Consider the following 15,223-nt stretch of genomic DNA (forward strand, 5'->3'; position numbering starts at 1 on the left):
ACTTTCGAGGTTCTGCAAGCCAGCTGAGACTATCAAAGAACATCTCCTAAGGATGCAGTAGTGGACAGTTGTCATTTTCATCACCACTAGGCACACGAACACCCTTTCCATGTCAGGGGAAACCTTGGTGAAAGGCAGGGCCTGGTCTCCCACTGCCGCAGTCAAAGAGGCCAAATATTCCCTCTCCCCAGCCCTTGGATGCAAAGGGGTAGACTTGTGGCCCAGGCTTGTCCAATTAGGTGTTCTTGGTTACTCTAGGCCTTGAGTCTTGAGGGAGTAACTAAAAGAGCTAGGACCAGCTGAGGGATTCTTTGCAGCAAATCTTTGGGGCAGCAATGCAGGCAGATCCTGTGGTGGTATCCAGCTGTGTAGCCACCTCTTCTCATTCCTGCCCACCTTCCGAGTTGCGTTCTCTAGATTTCCCATTGACTCTGATTTATCTTTCCCATAAATGACCTCCTGTTCACCCCACCCTGGATTAGTTTCCATTGTTTTCTGCCAAGGATCCCAACTGATTCAGGTACCTTCTAAGAGGATCCTCATCCTCAGAGTCCCCTAATCTCACCTCTGAGAAGAATAAAATGAAAGGAGTTGGGAAGGGCTAGGAAGGGACTGAGACATCTGGTCTACCAGCAGGGATTGAACAATTCAATTCAAGTCCTGAACCAGACAGGACTCCTAAAAATATCTCAACCAGCTCTTCCCTTTCCTAATGAGAGATAGAAGTCCAGAGAGGGTATGAGGTCTGCCCCCCATGCACAAAAACTGGGGGTGCTGTTCATATTTTCATCTGATTCTAATGCCCCAGAGCCGAGCAACACAGCAGCCTTGTGTTTACTGATTTGCCCAAAGTCTTTACGGTTCAGGAGCCCTGGCAATATTGTAATCATAGGGCTTCCCTGGTGGCGCAGTGGTTGAGAGGCTGCCTGCCGATGCAGGGGACACGGGTTCGTGCCCCGGTCCGGGAAGATCCCACATGCCACGGAGAGGCTGGGCCCATGAGCCATGGCCACTGAGCCTGTGCGTCCAGAGCCTGTGCTCCGCAACGGGAGAGGCCACAGCAGTGAGAGGCCCGCATACCACAAAAAAAAAAAAATTGTAATCATATCTGTTTTTGTTTTTGTTTTTGTTTTTGTTTTCCGGTACCTGGGCCTCTCACTGTTGTGGCCTCTCCAGTTGCAGAGCACAGGCTCCAGACGCGCAGGCTCAGCGGCCATGGCTCACTGGCCCAGCCGCTCCACAGCATGTGGGATCCTCCCGGACCGGGGCACGAACCCGTGTCCCCTGCATTGGCAGGCAGACTCTCAACCACTGCGCCACCAGGGAAGCCCCATATCTGTTTTTTTTTAATGCTGCCAAGCCCATTTGTCTACTTTTCGGCCAGAGATACCTTATTTCTCAGCTGCCCATTTTGCTGAAGGGGCATGCAGACCTGTAACCTCCTTAGGCTCCCTGGAGATCCCCTTGGATCTTGCAGGATCCTGATCCAGTTAAACACCAAAGAACAGTACAGACCTCGACAACTCAAGAGACATGTGGGTTCCTTTCACAGTTCTGCTGAGAAACAGGCTATGTTGGTGCCAGCAACTAGGCTCTCAGAGACTCCGGGGCTCTACCGGTGTTCATGGGTACAGCGCTGCCCAGATGACAGCTACATACATTTCTTCAACCTTGGCACGGGCCTGTGACTCTCCAACTGCTATGGGAGCCCTGCTCTGCTTTGCATCAAACCAAACACAGGTGGTGTACACATAGGCAGGGAAAAGACAGGACAGAGAAAAAGAGCAAGGATGGATAAGCTCCATCCTCCCCCAGGCTGGAACTTTCCACCTCCCTTCCAGCTCATTCCTGATCTCCAGATAAGTCTGTCCAGGCAAATCAAATGGCCTGTACACCTAAGCGGAGCCCAGGATCGGCAGTAGGATAGAACTGAAACCCATGCCAACTGTGGAAGACGGTGCATGGAGGGTATTAATTATAAAGGAAGCAACACAGCTTGCTCTGTTCTCACCTCTGCTACTGAGACTGCAAAGCCTCAGTTTCCACACCCATAAAATAAGGAGCCTGGCATATGCTTAGGATTACTGTGACAACTCAACACATTACATGCAAATACTTTGCAAACCATGAAGTGGCTTAAAAATGGGACTGCATCTTCAGTGCTTCCTTATGTAACACGGACAGACTGCAACAAAGGTATTTCCGCATTCAGACACACACATACATCCCTACAAACACTGAGGTACAGTGATTGGGAGGAGGGGACTGCTAGAACAAATTCCCATCATGCTTTACTGTGGTCTGACAGAATAACAAGTTTCCTTCTCCTAGGAACTCCAACTCTGGGGAATTTACATTTGATCCTGGTTCTGTCTTACCTCCGGTTCCCATCACTGTCTCTTTTCCTTCCAATTTTATCATCACTGCTGTGAAGAGTAACCAAGCTGAGATGAGAAAGGGAGAGTCTCCTTTTCTCAGACACCTTCCTCCCCCTTCAATTTCCTTTTGCCTTCATGCTCCCTACAGCAGTTGGGTTTCCTTTGTCACAGCTCTGCACAGAGAATGAGTGACGGTCCCTGTTCACTCCCAGGTGTTCCAGGGAACAGGCTGAAAGTGCGACAAAAAGGAACGCAGGGCCCTGAGCCAGGCTGCTCCGACCTGCTCGCCTTTGGGTTTTAGTTTGGGTTCCTGAACCTGCCTTTCTTCTCTTCCCTCAGATCGACTATCAGGTATGGCCACCGCCCCTGCTGCCGTCTGTCTGTATTTTTACTCCTCTTCCAACACCCTTGACCTCAACGTGTCTCTCGCTGTCCCGTGGCCGCCAATTCGGTCTTGCTATGTCCTGTAATAGATACAAGCTTAGAACTTCCAAACAGGTCAACAATGCAGGGAATATTTCAGCTGTCCTTGTCTAAAGCTGGATCCCTTAGGCTGTTCTCTGGTTTGATGTTCCAGAGGGAATTCAACCATGAAACCATCCTCAAGCATTTGGCCCCTGATAGATAAGATTGAGGCTGCCCATTCCTTTTATTTATTTATTTATAAATTTATTTATTTGCTTATTTATTTTTGGCTGTGTTGGGTCTTCACTTCTGTGCGAGGGCTCTCTCCAGTTGCAGCGAGCAGGGGCCACTCTTTGTCGTGGTGCGTGGGCCTCTCACTGTCGCGGCCTCTCCCGTTGCGGAGCACAGGCTCCAGACGCGCAGGCTCAGTAGCTGTGGCTCACGGGCCCAGCTGCCCCGTGGCATGTGGGATCTTCCCAGACCAGGGCTCGAACCCGTGTCCCCTGCGTTGGCAGGCAGATTCCCCACCACTGCGCCACCAGGGAAGCCCTGCCCGTTCCTTTTAAGATGAGAGACAGGGCTCATGGGTCCCTGGTGGGGCGGGGGGTGGATCTTTAGCCTCCTGTATTTTTTGTCAGCCCCCAAACCCACCACAACCAGGATGAATGCAATGCAAACGCAAGTTCAAGGCACATCCTCCAACTCTTCTTACAGCCTCATCACCGCCACCACCCACCCTCCCCACCCCCGGCCAGTAAATATTCTGGCTTGGCATGGGTGAAAGGTGACCAAAATATGGGTAAGGATGGAGAAGGAAAGATGGAGTTTGGGAAACCTAACCTCACAGGCACTCAAACCCGAGGGGAGGTACACGTGCCAGGACGAGGATGGAAGGGAAGGGGAGGGAGCAGGATGTAGCCACAGCCAACGGGTGGTGACTGCAGCCTGCTGGCAGGTCCAAGGAAGCTCCTCCTTCCAGACGCCCCTCAACAGGGAGACAGAGGCTGGGACAGGTGGTCCTTGAGCAGGGGATACACAGAAGCCCAGGCAGAAAGCAGACAGCAAGGAGGCCTGCCTGTCACAGCGGCGGCCCAGCCACAGAGCTGGGTTTAGGATCCAACTCTGGTTCTCAGCACACCAGTCATGGAATGAGAACTCCTGGAAGGGCTTCAAGGGAAGCAGTCAGGTGCAAGGAACGAGTCAGGGTTCTAGTTCCCAGACCTGGAGAACGAGGTGAGGACTTGATCGAATAAAAGGCATGAGCTGCATCCCTAGAAATAGAGGGTCAGGTCTTGTGATTGTAGGAGGCTCAAAGCCCACACACGTCTGCACACAGTGCCTCCCCGTGCGCGCGCGCGCGCGCGCGCGCGCGCGCGCGCACACACACACACCAGTGCTGACTCTGGAGAAGAACTGATCTCATCATTTCTTTTGCCAGAAAGGCCCAAGCAAGTCAGGCTCCAAAGACACTGGGGCTGCTGCTAATGCCAGCAGCATCAGTTTGGAGACTCTGCCCAGCGCCCTAATGCACACCAGCAACAGTAGCCTCAGCTTGCAGCCCAGCCTGGTCCCCACCCCTTGAAAAGACCCTCTCCCCGTCTCCTTGTTTCCCCGCAAGGCAGGGCTCACAAGCAATCATGTCATGCTGCGTGAGCATTCTAAATGGAATCCTCATCTCAGTTGTGTTGGGGAAAATTTATTTAGTAAGGAGTTTTTATCATGTAATATGTATGTGACATCCAGTAATAGGAACTGCATGATATTTATTGTTTTATCTCCAAGAAAATATTGAAATAAAAGGAAAATGATCAGGGCCTCTTATTCTCCAGTGAGAAGGCATTTCAGGGCTTTACTGGCAGGAAGAAATGGAGGTAGTGAAAGGACTTCAGCCCCACAGTGCTCCAGGGCTCCAAGAAGTGCTTTGCAAAAGGGTCCAGAGAGAAGGGACTCCAAATTCCAATACTGAATTACGTTTTGAATTACTGAATTAATTCAGTATTGGAACAGTCTCACTAGTTTTCACGATTCGTCTTTGTATATAAGCAGAGAGATAAACCCAGAAGCTCAGGATGCTGTAAGATTTAATGAGGTAAAACCATGTATCATATTTCCCCTCATTGATTGTAGTGTTAACATCTATATTAAATAACAGTCTGAACTCTCTTGCATTTCGAGACTTCAGGTAAGCAGCGTCTCCCTTTTCAGGGCCTGTAGTGCTGTTTTGGTGGATGGAGAGGGGTCTGGGAGGTAGGGGTCTCTCCTAGTAGCTGGAGGGGATTTCTCACCATCATCACGTCTCTTCCAGTTCCAGCACTTCCGAGAGAGATTGCCGTCCACCTTTTTTTCCAAATTCACAATTGCTGAGAAGGGCATCGTTTCTGAAACCACATGCAACCTTACAGAGCGCTTCAGCCTGAGCCCTGGGACCTGTGTGGCGGTCGTCTCCGCAGGCAGAGGAGCAGTTGAGTTCTTGCTCCAAATCTTCCTAAAGATGCCAGACAGTGACAGGTACAGAACTTCTGGGATTCTAAATGTTTTATTCTACTTAATTTTATAAAAACACATTGCATCATCCTGTGCAGCAATGCACTCTGTTAGCAGGGGACACAGCCCGGCCCCCGCTCTCGAGCTCAACACAAAGTGGAGGCGAGAGAGTCTGCGAACCAATAAGTAGACCACAAACAGGATGGGGCCATTGCTTGACGGAAGTGCAGGCTCGTGTGGGAGGACACAGTGGAGGACAGAGTGGGACAGAGGGAGGCTTCTTGGGGGACATGGAATGTGAGCTAGTCCTTGATGGAAAACCTAACAGTGTTTCCCAGGGGAAGGCAGTGCAGGTGGGAGAGGAAGGCACGAGCAGAAGCAGGGCAGTGGGTGAACACGGGGCTCGTTGAGGACTGAGCCACGTTGCCCATACGCACAGGAAGGTGGTTCGTGGCATGCACGGCAGTTGTCTCAAACGTGGACAGAATGTGGGGTACGTCGGGGAGACAGTGAGAGATGGGCCTGAGTGATACAGTCTGATGGTGGAGGGTCTTCACTGCCAAGTCGGCAGTCAAGACTGGGATCGACAAGCACCCACCCTGCTGGGCACCTCATGCCGTCTTGGCCCCGAGGCAGACATCACTACAATCGTGGCAGTCTTTACCATTGAGCATGGACGAGGCCTTCTCAGTCCAGCATGCCAGATGGTCACTGTGCCACCGTTCAGAGTTGGAACCTAAGACAAATCTTATTTGCCATCCTGGCAATGGGGGGGTTACGATACACATATATCTGGTTGTGCAAGGAACAGGTTACAAAATGATTTGAAGACCAGGGGAGGGCCACCCGAAAGACTGGACACGAGGTCACGATGCTCATCTGTCTGCTGACTGCCATGGCTGCCCGCTTCACAGCTTGCCGTGCTGAGGGCTCTCCGCGTGTGTCCTTGGCATAGATGCCCAGTGCCTGCAGGGGTGCCTGCCACACGTAAGCGTGAGCCTCCTTTGAATAGTGAGCTGGTCATCCTTGTCACACCGTCCCCCTGATTTTCTAGGAACCTGGACAATAATCTCAACCTCAGACCACTGCAGGTATGCGTGTGGCAAGGCTTGGGTGGCAGACTTCACTGGGTCACGTCCCCTCCTCAAGAGCTTCTATCTCCTTCCTTCTTGCCTCACCACTGACCAATGGAAGCACAGATACCACAATGGGCTGGTGATGGCTCAAAGGGGCAGGGATGAGGTGAGACGACCAGGCCTTGAAGGCCAGGCTGGACCCAACCATCTTCCTTCCACAAATTTCCATTTTCCCATTCCCCAAAAAGGTTTGATCCAGTTGCTGGATGAAGCCTCTGTCTCAGATCCAGGTGGAAGGTTTGGGGGCCCTCACCGTATCAGACAGGCAGCCTCCTTCCTCAGAATTTTGATGTTGGCTGTTCTTCCTTAGATCCAGGCAAGTCATCCAGAAATGGCTCCCAACGAAGCATTTTCTACAAATACGTTCAGCAGGTACAGTACTTAGCATGACGGCGAGGGGCCCTACATAGGACAGGTGATGGAGGGGCCAGAGGGGAGGAAACCTCTCCCGGGTCCTTATCAGGATAGAGAGAGAGGAAGATGACTTGATGGGTGCTCGTGTCAGCCTCTCTCCCTGGATGTCCAGAACTGATCTGGAGAGATGGGGCGCCCCACCTGGGTGACATCTGGGGTGAAGGGTAGTTTGGAAAGGAAGGGCCTGATTATAGGGGAGTGAGCTTTTTACATCTTTAAACAAGCAATTGGCAGTACCCCTTGAAATCTTTCCTTCTCCCCTTCTGCCACCTCCCACCAACGCTGGCATCCTCTTCTCAGGAGCTGGCCAGCTCCAGAAAGCGCCAACAGCCTTCTTCCTGCCAAGCCACCTACGTGCACAGGGGATTTTCTTAATGGTTTAATAAGCCGTTATAAAGAACTCCTTGACTTGTCAGGAAAAAAAAAAAAACAGCTGCCAAGGGCTCTGCACGATGGGCCTTTTACCATTAGTCATCATGTCAATGTGGGGAGCAGAGAGCCATATAGATGATCGTGTGTGCCGTGCCGGCCTCGGGCAGGCAGGGGCCAAGCACAGGAAGATGCTAGGCATTCAGAAGGCTAACAGGGCATTGGGAACCAGGAGGCAGCCAAAGGGAAGTTATGCAGGTAGCCTGGGCCCTGAGATAAAAATGAGAGCTGAAGAATGGGGCTGGCATGAGAGTGCATGTTATAGGGAACAGCTCAGCATGAACCTCCTTGAAATCAACACTGGCCCAGGATTCAGGCCCACATCTGGGCTGACTCAGAAAGCACTTCACTTGATGCAAAACAGGATCTACTATGGCGAATGTCCCCAGTCTGTGAGCTTCTGAAGGCAGGGATGACATCGTATGCCTTCCTTGTCCCCAATAACTATCACTGTCCTTGCCACAGAGAAGGTGCTCAATCCATTTGCACTGAATTAAGACAGATTCACTTCCCCAGAGCAGATGCTCTAGCTAAGGTTACTTCCCCTAGGTGATCAGCAGGACCAGATTAGGATACCTGAGACCAAGCTTCCTTCAGGGGCAGGTGGCAAAATCCTCATCCTGGTCCATGAACCTGTACCTCTGAAATAAAAAATATAATTTGTCATATGATAAATGGTACAGATTCCCTAATCGGGACTTTTCCAAACAACAATCAAATGTCTTCTCATAGAGGGTAACTGGCAGCCCATATGAGGCCTTTGTAGGAATTAGAATAGAAGAGAGATGTAGCTTTGTGCCAAGGTGCATGGCTCGAGAGTAGAACCCAGACTGGACTCCAACTTCTTTTCACCCCTTGGTGGACACCCTTTGAGCAGGGCCAACCGGGCACCATTCTGCACAACGTGCAAACTATCCTCAGAGGTTGTGTCCTCAAAAGAAAGTTGAGAGCAAACTATTCGTCCATGTACTCACTCTGTCCTGTCTCCCAATCTCTTGTACCCCTTTATCAGCCGTAGTCGTGGTGGTGGTACCATAACCCAGGGTCCGCCTGTGGGTAAAGGAAGGACACACTCGGCCTTTGGGACAGGCCACGTCCATCATCTATCATTTATTCAATCAGCAAACATATACAAATACCCTAGGATGTTCCAAGACTCTGCCCAGCTTTAGGAAACCAAAGCATCAGTCCTTAGGCATCTTCCATTGAGGTGGTAGAGGCCAACGTGTGATTCTCTGGGTGTTTTCTTCAGGCAACCTTTATCTCCATTCCTAGCCCCATCTCTGCCAACATTCTGGTGTTTACTGGGTGCAGGGACCAGGTCAGGGGCTGTCCCAGGGTGGGGGATGTGATCCGTGCCCCACAGCTGCTTACATTCTCATGTGACTCCATGTAAGTTGGCATTCCTCACCATGGCCGCCGCTCTTTATAGTGAGGGGTCACGATTCTTTCAAGGAAAAAACTCAGTTGATGGCGGGCACATAACACCAACTTCCTTGACGTAACCGAGCAGTGAGACGTTGGAGGGATGACCTAAGGGCCAATTTCAGGTGCTGGCAGGATGTGTTGCACTGGTGACATCACTGGGGGTAATTTTCCCAGCTAAAGGACTCCAGTAAGGACAAACCGTGGGGCTGCTTTTGCTTTCTGTTGTGGGTGGCGAGGCCACCCTGGGGGCTGCTTGCCTGTTGTCTGTGGGGTGCTGGTTCTCAGGAGACCCCAGGGAGGCACCTCCTTCCTCCTGACCTAGTGCCACTCTACAAAGCCATCTGCTGGGAGCCCTCACTCCAGCTCCCTCCCCCGTGGAAAAGCTTCCCCAGGGCGATGTCCCATCATGCCCTCGGCTTTTTACCAGGCTGGGTGAAAGAAACAGCTGCATGGAGAACAGCTCTGCGTCTCTGTCAAATCGTCACAGAATCTGCTGCCCATAAAACTGCTCAGTGTCCCCAACAGAAAAGTGAAGAAGGCAGTTAACACCTTTAGAAGTTCAGGCCAGGAAAAGTTTCTCTCCCCTCAACCTCAGCTCCTTCCCGTTTTTTTATCTGAGGAAAACTGTGATATCGCCCTTTCTGCTTCGGTGGCTGGGAAAACTGATGCTAAGTTATGTGCTCTGTTAGAGCAACTTGTCTTAGCCTGGATTCCTGGTGTTTTTATCTCCCCTCACCGCACACACACACACACACACGCACACACACACACTCAGTAGTTATGTTTTAACACACCTGTAGGGCTGAATTGATTCATTCAACAATACTTCTGGGCTTCCCTGGTGGCGCGGTGGTTGGGAGTCCGCCTGCCGATGCAGGAGACGCGCGTTCGTGACCCGGTCCGGGAGGATCCCGCGTGCCGCGGAGCGGCTGGGCCCGTGAGCCATGGCCGCTGAGCCTGCGCGTCCGGAGCCTGTGCTCCGCGGCGGGAGAGGCCACAGCGGTGAGAGGCCCGCGTATCGCAAAAAGAAAAAAACCAAAACAATACTTCTCCTGAGGGGCTCCCAAGTGGCAGGTATGGTGGGGAGGACGCAAACACAGCTTTCAGCCCCGTAATGAATAAAGAAACGCAAGGTGACCCACACCAGGTATCAAATGTCAGGAGTAGTCAGCACTACAGATGTTCAGGAAGGGAGTTATCTCCAGAGCCTGGAGCAATCAGGAAATGCTTCATGGGAATCCCCTGGTGGTCCAGTGGTAAGGCCTCCAAGCTTTTTCACTGCCCCGAGGGCGCGGGTTCAATCCCGGGTCAGGGAACAAAGATCTCGCAAGTCATGCCGCACAGCCAAAAAAAAAAGGAAGGAAGGAAGGAGAGAGGGAGGGAGGGAGAGAGGGAGGGAGGGAGGGAAGGCTTCATGACAAAGGTGAGATGGGAACTAAGTGCTCAGAAATCTCAGTGCTTTTACAGTCAGGCGGGCGCGTCCCTCTGCTCCTGGGCACCCATGTGATTCCTGCATCCCTTCCTCGTTTGGATCAGGGGCTGGACATTGATGCTACCCAGGTTCAGAGCCTTCTCAACCAGGAATTCCTAAAAGGTAAGGAAGGACCTGCTGGCCCCAACGCCACCTCCATGGCCACGCCAGTCCTAGGCCACCCTCTCTGACGTTTCAGTCCTTCCTGTTCTCCCCCTCGGGACCTCCAGGGGACACATTGTCTTTGGATGAGTGCCGGAGCATCGTGGCCCTGACAGTGTATCCTGTGCACTCATCCCTCCCCCCCCAGCTCTAAGAGCCTGTCTGCTCCTTGGGCTTCCCCGGGGGTCTATTTAGGACCCTAGGGGACACTTTTCTCACCCTCATTATTTTCTTTCTTGGTTCTGAGGGCTCACCAAAGAGCCTGGGCTCCTGGGGATGGGAAATCTGCACCAACTCGCTCTCCAGAACCGCCACAGCAGCAATAACAAAACTTACCACCTATCAGGCATCTACTGCATGCCAAGAACTGTACCGATACATATTTTTTTCCTTGTAATTCTTGCAATAACCCCTGGGATGTTAGAAGTACTGTCTCATGATCCAATGGAAGAAACAAGGGTTCAGCCCAGATCACACAGCTAGTCAGAATTTGTGTCTGGATCTGAAGTTGGAGTTTTCAGCCTCCAAGGTCTATGTTCTAACATTATGCTTCACTGCCTCCTTGTAGCACCAGTGGGAACTATGTTCCTTCCACCCCTCTCCTTACCACTGGAGGAGTCCTCACTATTTAAATTCCTTGCTCAACAAGCCCCCAGTTCAATAAAGATAACAACCACCAACGCTTGCAGAAAACTCTTCGGTCTGCATGGCAGTTACACCCCATTATTACTATTGTGCTGCACTCGCAGATGAGACTGGGCTGGGACCGTGCAGTGACCAGCCCACGTTCCGTGGCCACAAGTGGCAGGGCTGGGACCCAACCCCGGGCCTCCTGCCTCCTGTCCTGACTTCCACTCTCCTCCGAGCCGTTTCTCCCCCGAGCCGTTTCTCCCCCGCCTGCCCCATCTACCCTCTGGCTCCTCGTGGGCGTATCCGCCGGCCGCTGCCCTGCAGCTCTTCCCTCGGGTGTGCATGGTCTCCCCGGGGTGACACGGATCCCCCGGCCCTTTCACTCTTAACAAGGCTCGATTGCGGATGTGAAGCCAGCCATTGTCAAACAAGAGGGCTTCCTGATGAAATCATCAGTCGGGCCCTGTCTCTGCTGGCTGTGGCTTGGAATCACCCAGAGACACTGCTCCTCCCTGCGGAGGAGTCCGGTGGCCCTCAGCAGCCCCGCACCCTGGGGCAGGCCATCCTAGGGGAGGTCATGTCTGCAGGACCCCTGCAAAGCAGACAGGTCTTTTCTACCCTTCTTCTTGCTCACCCACCAGCTCCCCTCCAGTTCCTCAGAGATCCATTCTCTTCATTAGTTTTCATTAAACCCATCGTATGGAGTGACCAGGGCTGACTTGAATACACAGAACGCGGTCCATCCACTGGTGCACGCTTAGCGGGTGCACTCACCTCTCATGCTGCCTCTGGAGTTGCAAGGCGCTCTCCTCCCCCCAGCTGCTCCCCACTTCCCCCTGCCAGGGGCCCCACCCCAACGGGTGAAGGCTGTGTTTGGGGCTTGCTCTCTTCCCCTGGGCGCAAGTGATGTTGGCTCTCCTTTCTCAGGGCTGCCTTCTCCTTCCAATTGATTGTTTTCCCTGTGAAATAAATCTAAGCCAGGTCCCTTTCAGATACCGAGAGAGCCAGCTGGTATAGGGTCACACCCAGGTGACCCTGGACTGTGTTACTAGTTGGTGGATGGAGCTGCTCCTCTCACTGCACGAAGGACTGCTTGACTCTTAACTCCCCACCAGCTGAAGGTGAACGGGCGGCTTGACCAAGAGGAGTTTTCAAGGCTGTGGAGCCGTCTTGTCCACTGCCAGGTACCTGCGTGTTCCCTTTTGACTAGCACTCTCATTCTGTCTGGTTTAGCATAGGTTTACTGGGTAGCCCGATCCTACAGCAGGGTTGAGGGCTATGAAAGAAGAGGAACCTCACCCCCACCCTCAAGCAGGGCCCCTGTTTTGCTTGGGGAGCTGTACATGCACCACTAGAAGGTACGAGGCAATGCCCGGTCAGGTGGCAGGCTGAGGACCGCTCCAGGAGGCTGGAGGGGAAACGGGTCACAGTGACTGTAGCTAAAACTGCCCGCTAGCACTGCCCTCCTCCTTTCTCCCCGGTCCCACTGCAGCAGCCCCTAGGCCTCTAGTTCACCTCATCCGCTTCCCATCCAGCTGCCAGAACATACATCAGAATCACAGCTGTGGTCTGTGGCCTCACTGTTGTTCTCAGGACAAAGTCGAAACTCATCAGCTACACATAAGATCCTCTGAGTTGGGACCCACTTTGGGGTCCAGGAGGGGCCCTTTCCCTCATCCCACGCACTCCATCGGACCCCAGCTATGAGCCTCCTTGTTCTCCCCTCCCTGACTCAGAACCTGCCTGATGCCCACCCAGCCTGCGGGTCCAGCCCCAAAACTCCTCCCCTGAGGGGAGGCCTCCCCTGGGGGCCTTGCCCACCCCCTTAAGACCCAGTTAGTCCCCCTTCAGCTCCTAACACTTGAACCCACAACAGTCAAATAGAAACACTTTCTATTTACATATTATTTATTTATATCACCGAATCCCTGATTGGGGTCCTTTGGTTTCTCACCAGGCACTGCAATGGCTGACGGTCCTCCCATTAGATTGCAGGGTCCTCCAGGGCAGGGATCCCTCATATTTATCCTTTTCCCCAGGGCCTTCCACAGTGTCCAGCACACAGAAGGCACTCAAAGAGTGCTGAACAAATGACCGAACGAATGCGTGACTGAATGAATGAGTGCGTACCTAGTTGAGAACACACTAAGTCTCTGAACTCACAAAAGCCAACTAAGGCCAGGAAAAAGTTGTCAAGCTGCTATTTCACAGTAATCGGCTCCCACGAGCTGCCTCAGCTGCACGCCTGCTTGCGGGTATTTTGCTTTAAAACAGCTCCTGGGCAGCAGCTGAGCATAGGCCAACATTAGGAGTCCCGGGTTCAGTCCTGCAGTGCTTGCCTGCTTCAGTCAAGGCAAGTTACTCACCCACCTGTGTCCTCACCTGGGAAGCAGGAGGAGCCTGAGGGTTAGAGTGAGAATTAGGGAGAGGGAGAAAAGTCTCGGGCAAACGGAGAGCCGCCCCGTACAAAATCGGGGTGTTCAGGTGACTCCACACCACGGCCGCGCTTGGTCCCAGGAGCAGTCCTCCCGTGCCTTCAGTGCTGCCTACGCAGCACTCACTATCGTGCAAGGCACGCTCCTAAACACTTTGTAAAGAGGTGCTCATTTATTCCTTGCAACGAACCTATGAGGTAGGTACTGTCATTGGCCCTGTGCTACAGAGGGGGAAACTGAGGCCTAGAAAGGTTAGGTCACTTGACCCAGGTTGCACAGCTGGTAAATAGTCAAGCTGGGGTTTATACTCAGCGATCTGGTTGTAACGTCTGTGCTATTAACCCCACCCTAGGCAAACTCTAGAGAGCTCTGTACCTCCCTGGAAAGCAGGAAGCCCCCCGGGGTGGCAGGAGCCCAGTCTAGGGGGTGAGGAAGAGGAAGGAGAGCAGGTTGGGGGAGCGGGGGGAGGGACCCGCCACCCCGCAGTTGACAGCCAGGCCGTCAGCTTTATCAAGGAGAGCCCATTCCCCACCCCCTGGCCTCAGCTATGCACCCTGCTGACCTCTGAGCTGGGCCCACGCGTGTTTTAGTGGAGCAGCCTCCAGGGCTGGGAACGAGATTTATCGGGACCTCCCTCTACTCAGGTACCCAGGACATCCTCTTCCAGGGGGACACTGGGGCTCACACGGGCTTCTTGCTTTTTCTCCCATATCAGTGTTTTCCAAAACTCCCGGAAGAACTCTGGAGTTTTCCTGAGCTCGGATCTGTGGAAGGCCATAAAGGACACAGGTAAAGCAGGCAACCCTTTGAGCCATGATGACTGTGTGTGTGTGTGTGTGTGTGTGTGTGTGTGTGTGTGAAGGACACAGGTAAAGCAGGCAACTCTTTGAGCCATGATGACTGTGTGTGTGTGTGTGTGTGTGTGTGTGTGTGTGTGTGAAGGACACAGGTAAAGCAGGCAACCCTTTGAGCCATGATGACTGTGTGTGTGTGTGTGTGTGTGTGTGTTGCCCTCGCCCCCAGCATGCTGTAGGCAAGGCTGGTAGAGAGATGCCGGCTGTTTGTGCCCTACCCTGGTTTACACGGGGTCTGTGAGCCTCCTGGCGCCAGATGCAGACACCACCCTCCCTCGCCTGAGTTCTCGCCCGCCGGTCAATTCTCCTGATTACCTTCTCTCGCCAGAACAGCTCTAACTGTTCTGCCATCTAAATGACCCCGCATGGTTGGTACCCTATCAGAAATCTAGCTTGCCTTGAAGATGCTTCCATCTCAGCATCCGGGCCTTCAGGGTTCAATACCCACAGGTGGGCTGATGCGCTCTCTTTACAGAGGGTCTGGGGCTAAGTGAAATCAAATGGCCTCTGTCTGCTTCAAGGAGGCAAGAGCTTTCAGTTCTGGGAGGATGATAATAACGCCGCAGGGCGCAGATGCTTCATGTTTCAGCAACAACTTGCATTCACGTCCCCTCATTCGATTGTCTCAACAGCTCTGGAACTTGGGAAGGACAGCAATCATTATCCTCACTGTACCCATGGGGGAAATGGCTCACAAAAAGGTTAAGTCAGGAAATTGCCACCTTCCCGAATAAAATGTGAAATCAGGCTCCCGCAGGTCGCCTGCTGGAAGGGCAGCCTCCATGGGTCTCCCTCCCGGGGGCTCTCAGCCTGTTGAGCGGGTTGAAACCTGAGCTGCCGTCTCCGCACCCCGGCTCCAACCTCTATCCTCGCCTTGCTGTGGTTCTCACACTTGAGCCTGCGCCAGGACCCCCGGGGGCTTGTGCAAGTGCAGATTGGTGAGCCTTACCACCTGCCCAGAGTTCCGGCTTCAGGAGGACTGGAGTGGGGCCCAAGA

General features: G+C 52.9%; 1 protein-coding gene across 1 annotated transcript in view; it reads left to right on the plus strand.

The window, feature by feature from the left end:
* Positions 1-12,003, plus strand: part of CAPN13 (calpain 13) — a 49,021-nt gene extending 37,018 nt beyond the window's left edge. Inside the window, 6 exon segments of the mRNA XM_067006943.1 lie at positions 2,718-2,729; positions 5,089-5,291; positions 6,322-6,358; positions 6,714-6,775; positions 10,211-10,268; positions 11,930-12,003. Coding sequence (XP_066863044.1) covers positions 2,718-2,729; positions 5,089-5,291; positions 6,322-6,358; positions 6,714-6,775; positions 10,211-10,265 — 369 coding nt within the window. The 3' untranslated portion in view covers positions 10,266-10,268; positions 11,930-12,003.
* Positions 12,004-15,223: the final 3,220 nt, after the last annotated feature.

This window comes from Kogia breviceps, chromosome 11 (assembly GCF_026419965.1).
Source record: "Kogia breviceps isolate mKogBre1 chromosome 11, mKogBre1 haplotype 1, whole genome shotgun sequence".
Classification (NCBI taxonomy): Eukaryota; Metazoa; Chordata; class Mammalia; order Artiodactyla; family Physeteridae; genus Kogia; species Kogia breviceps.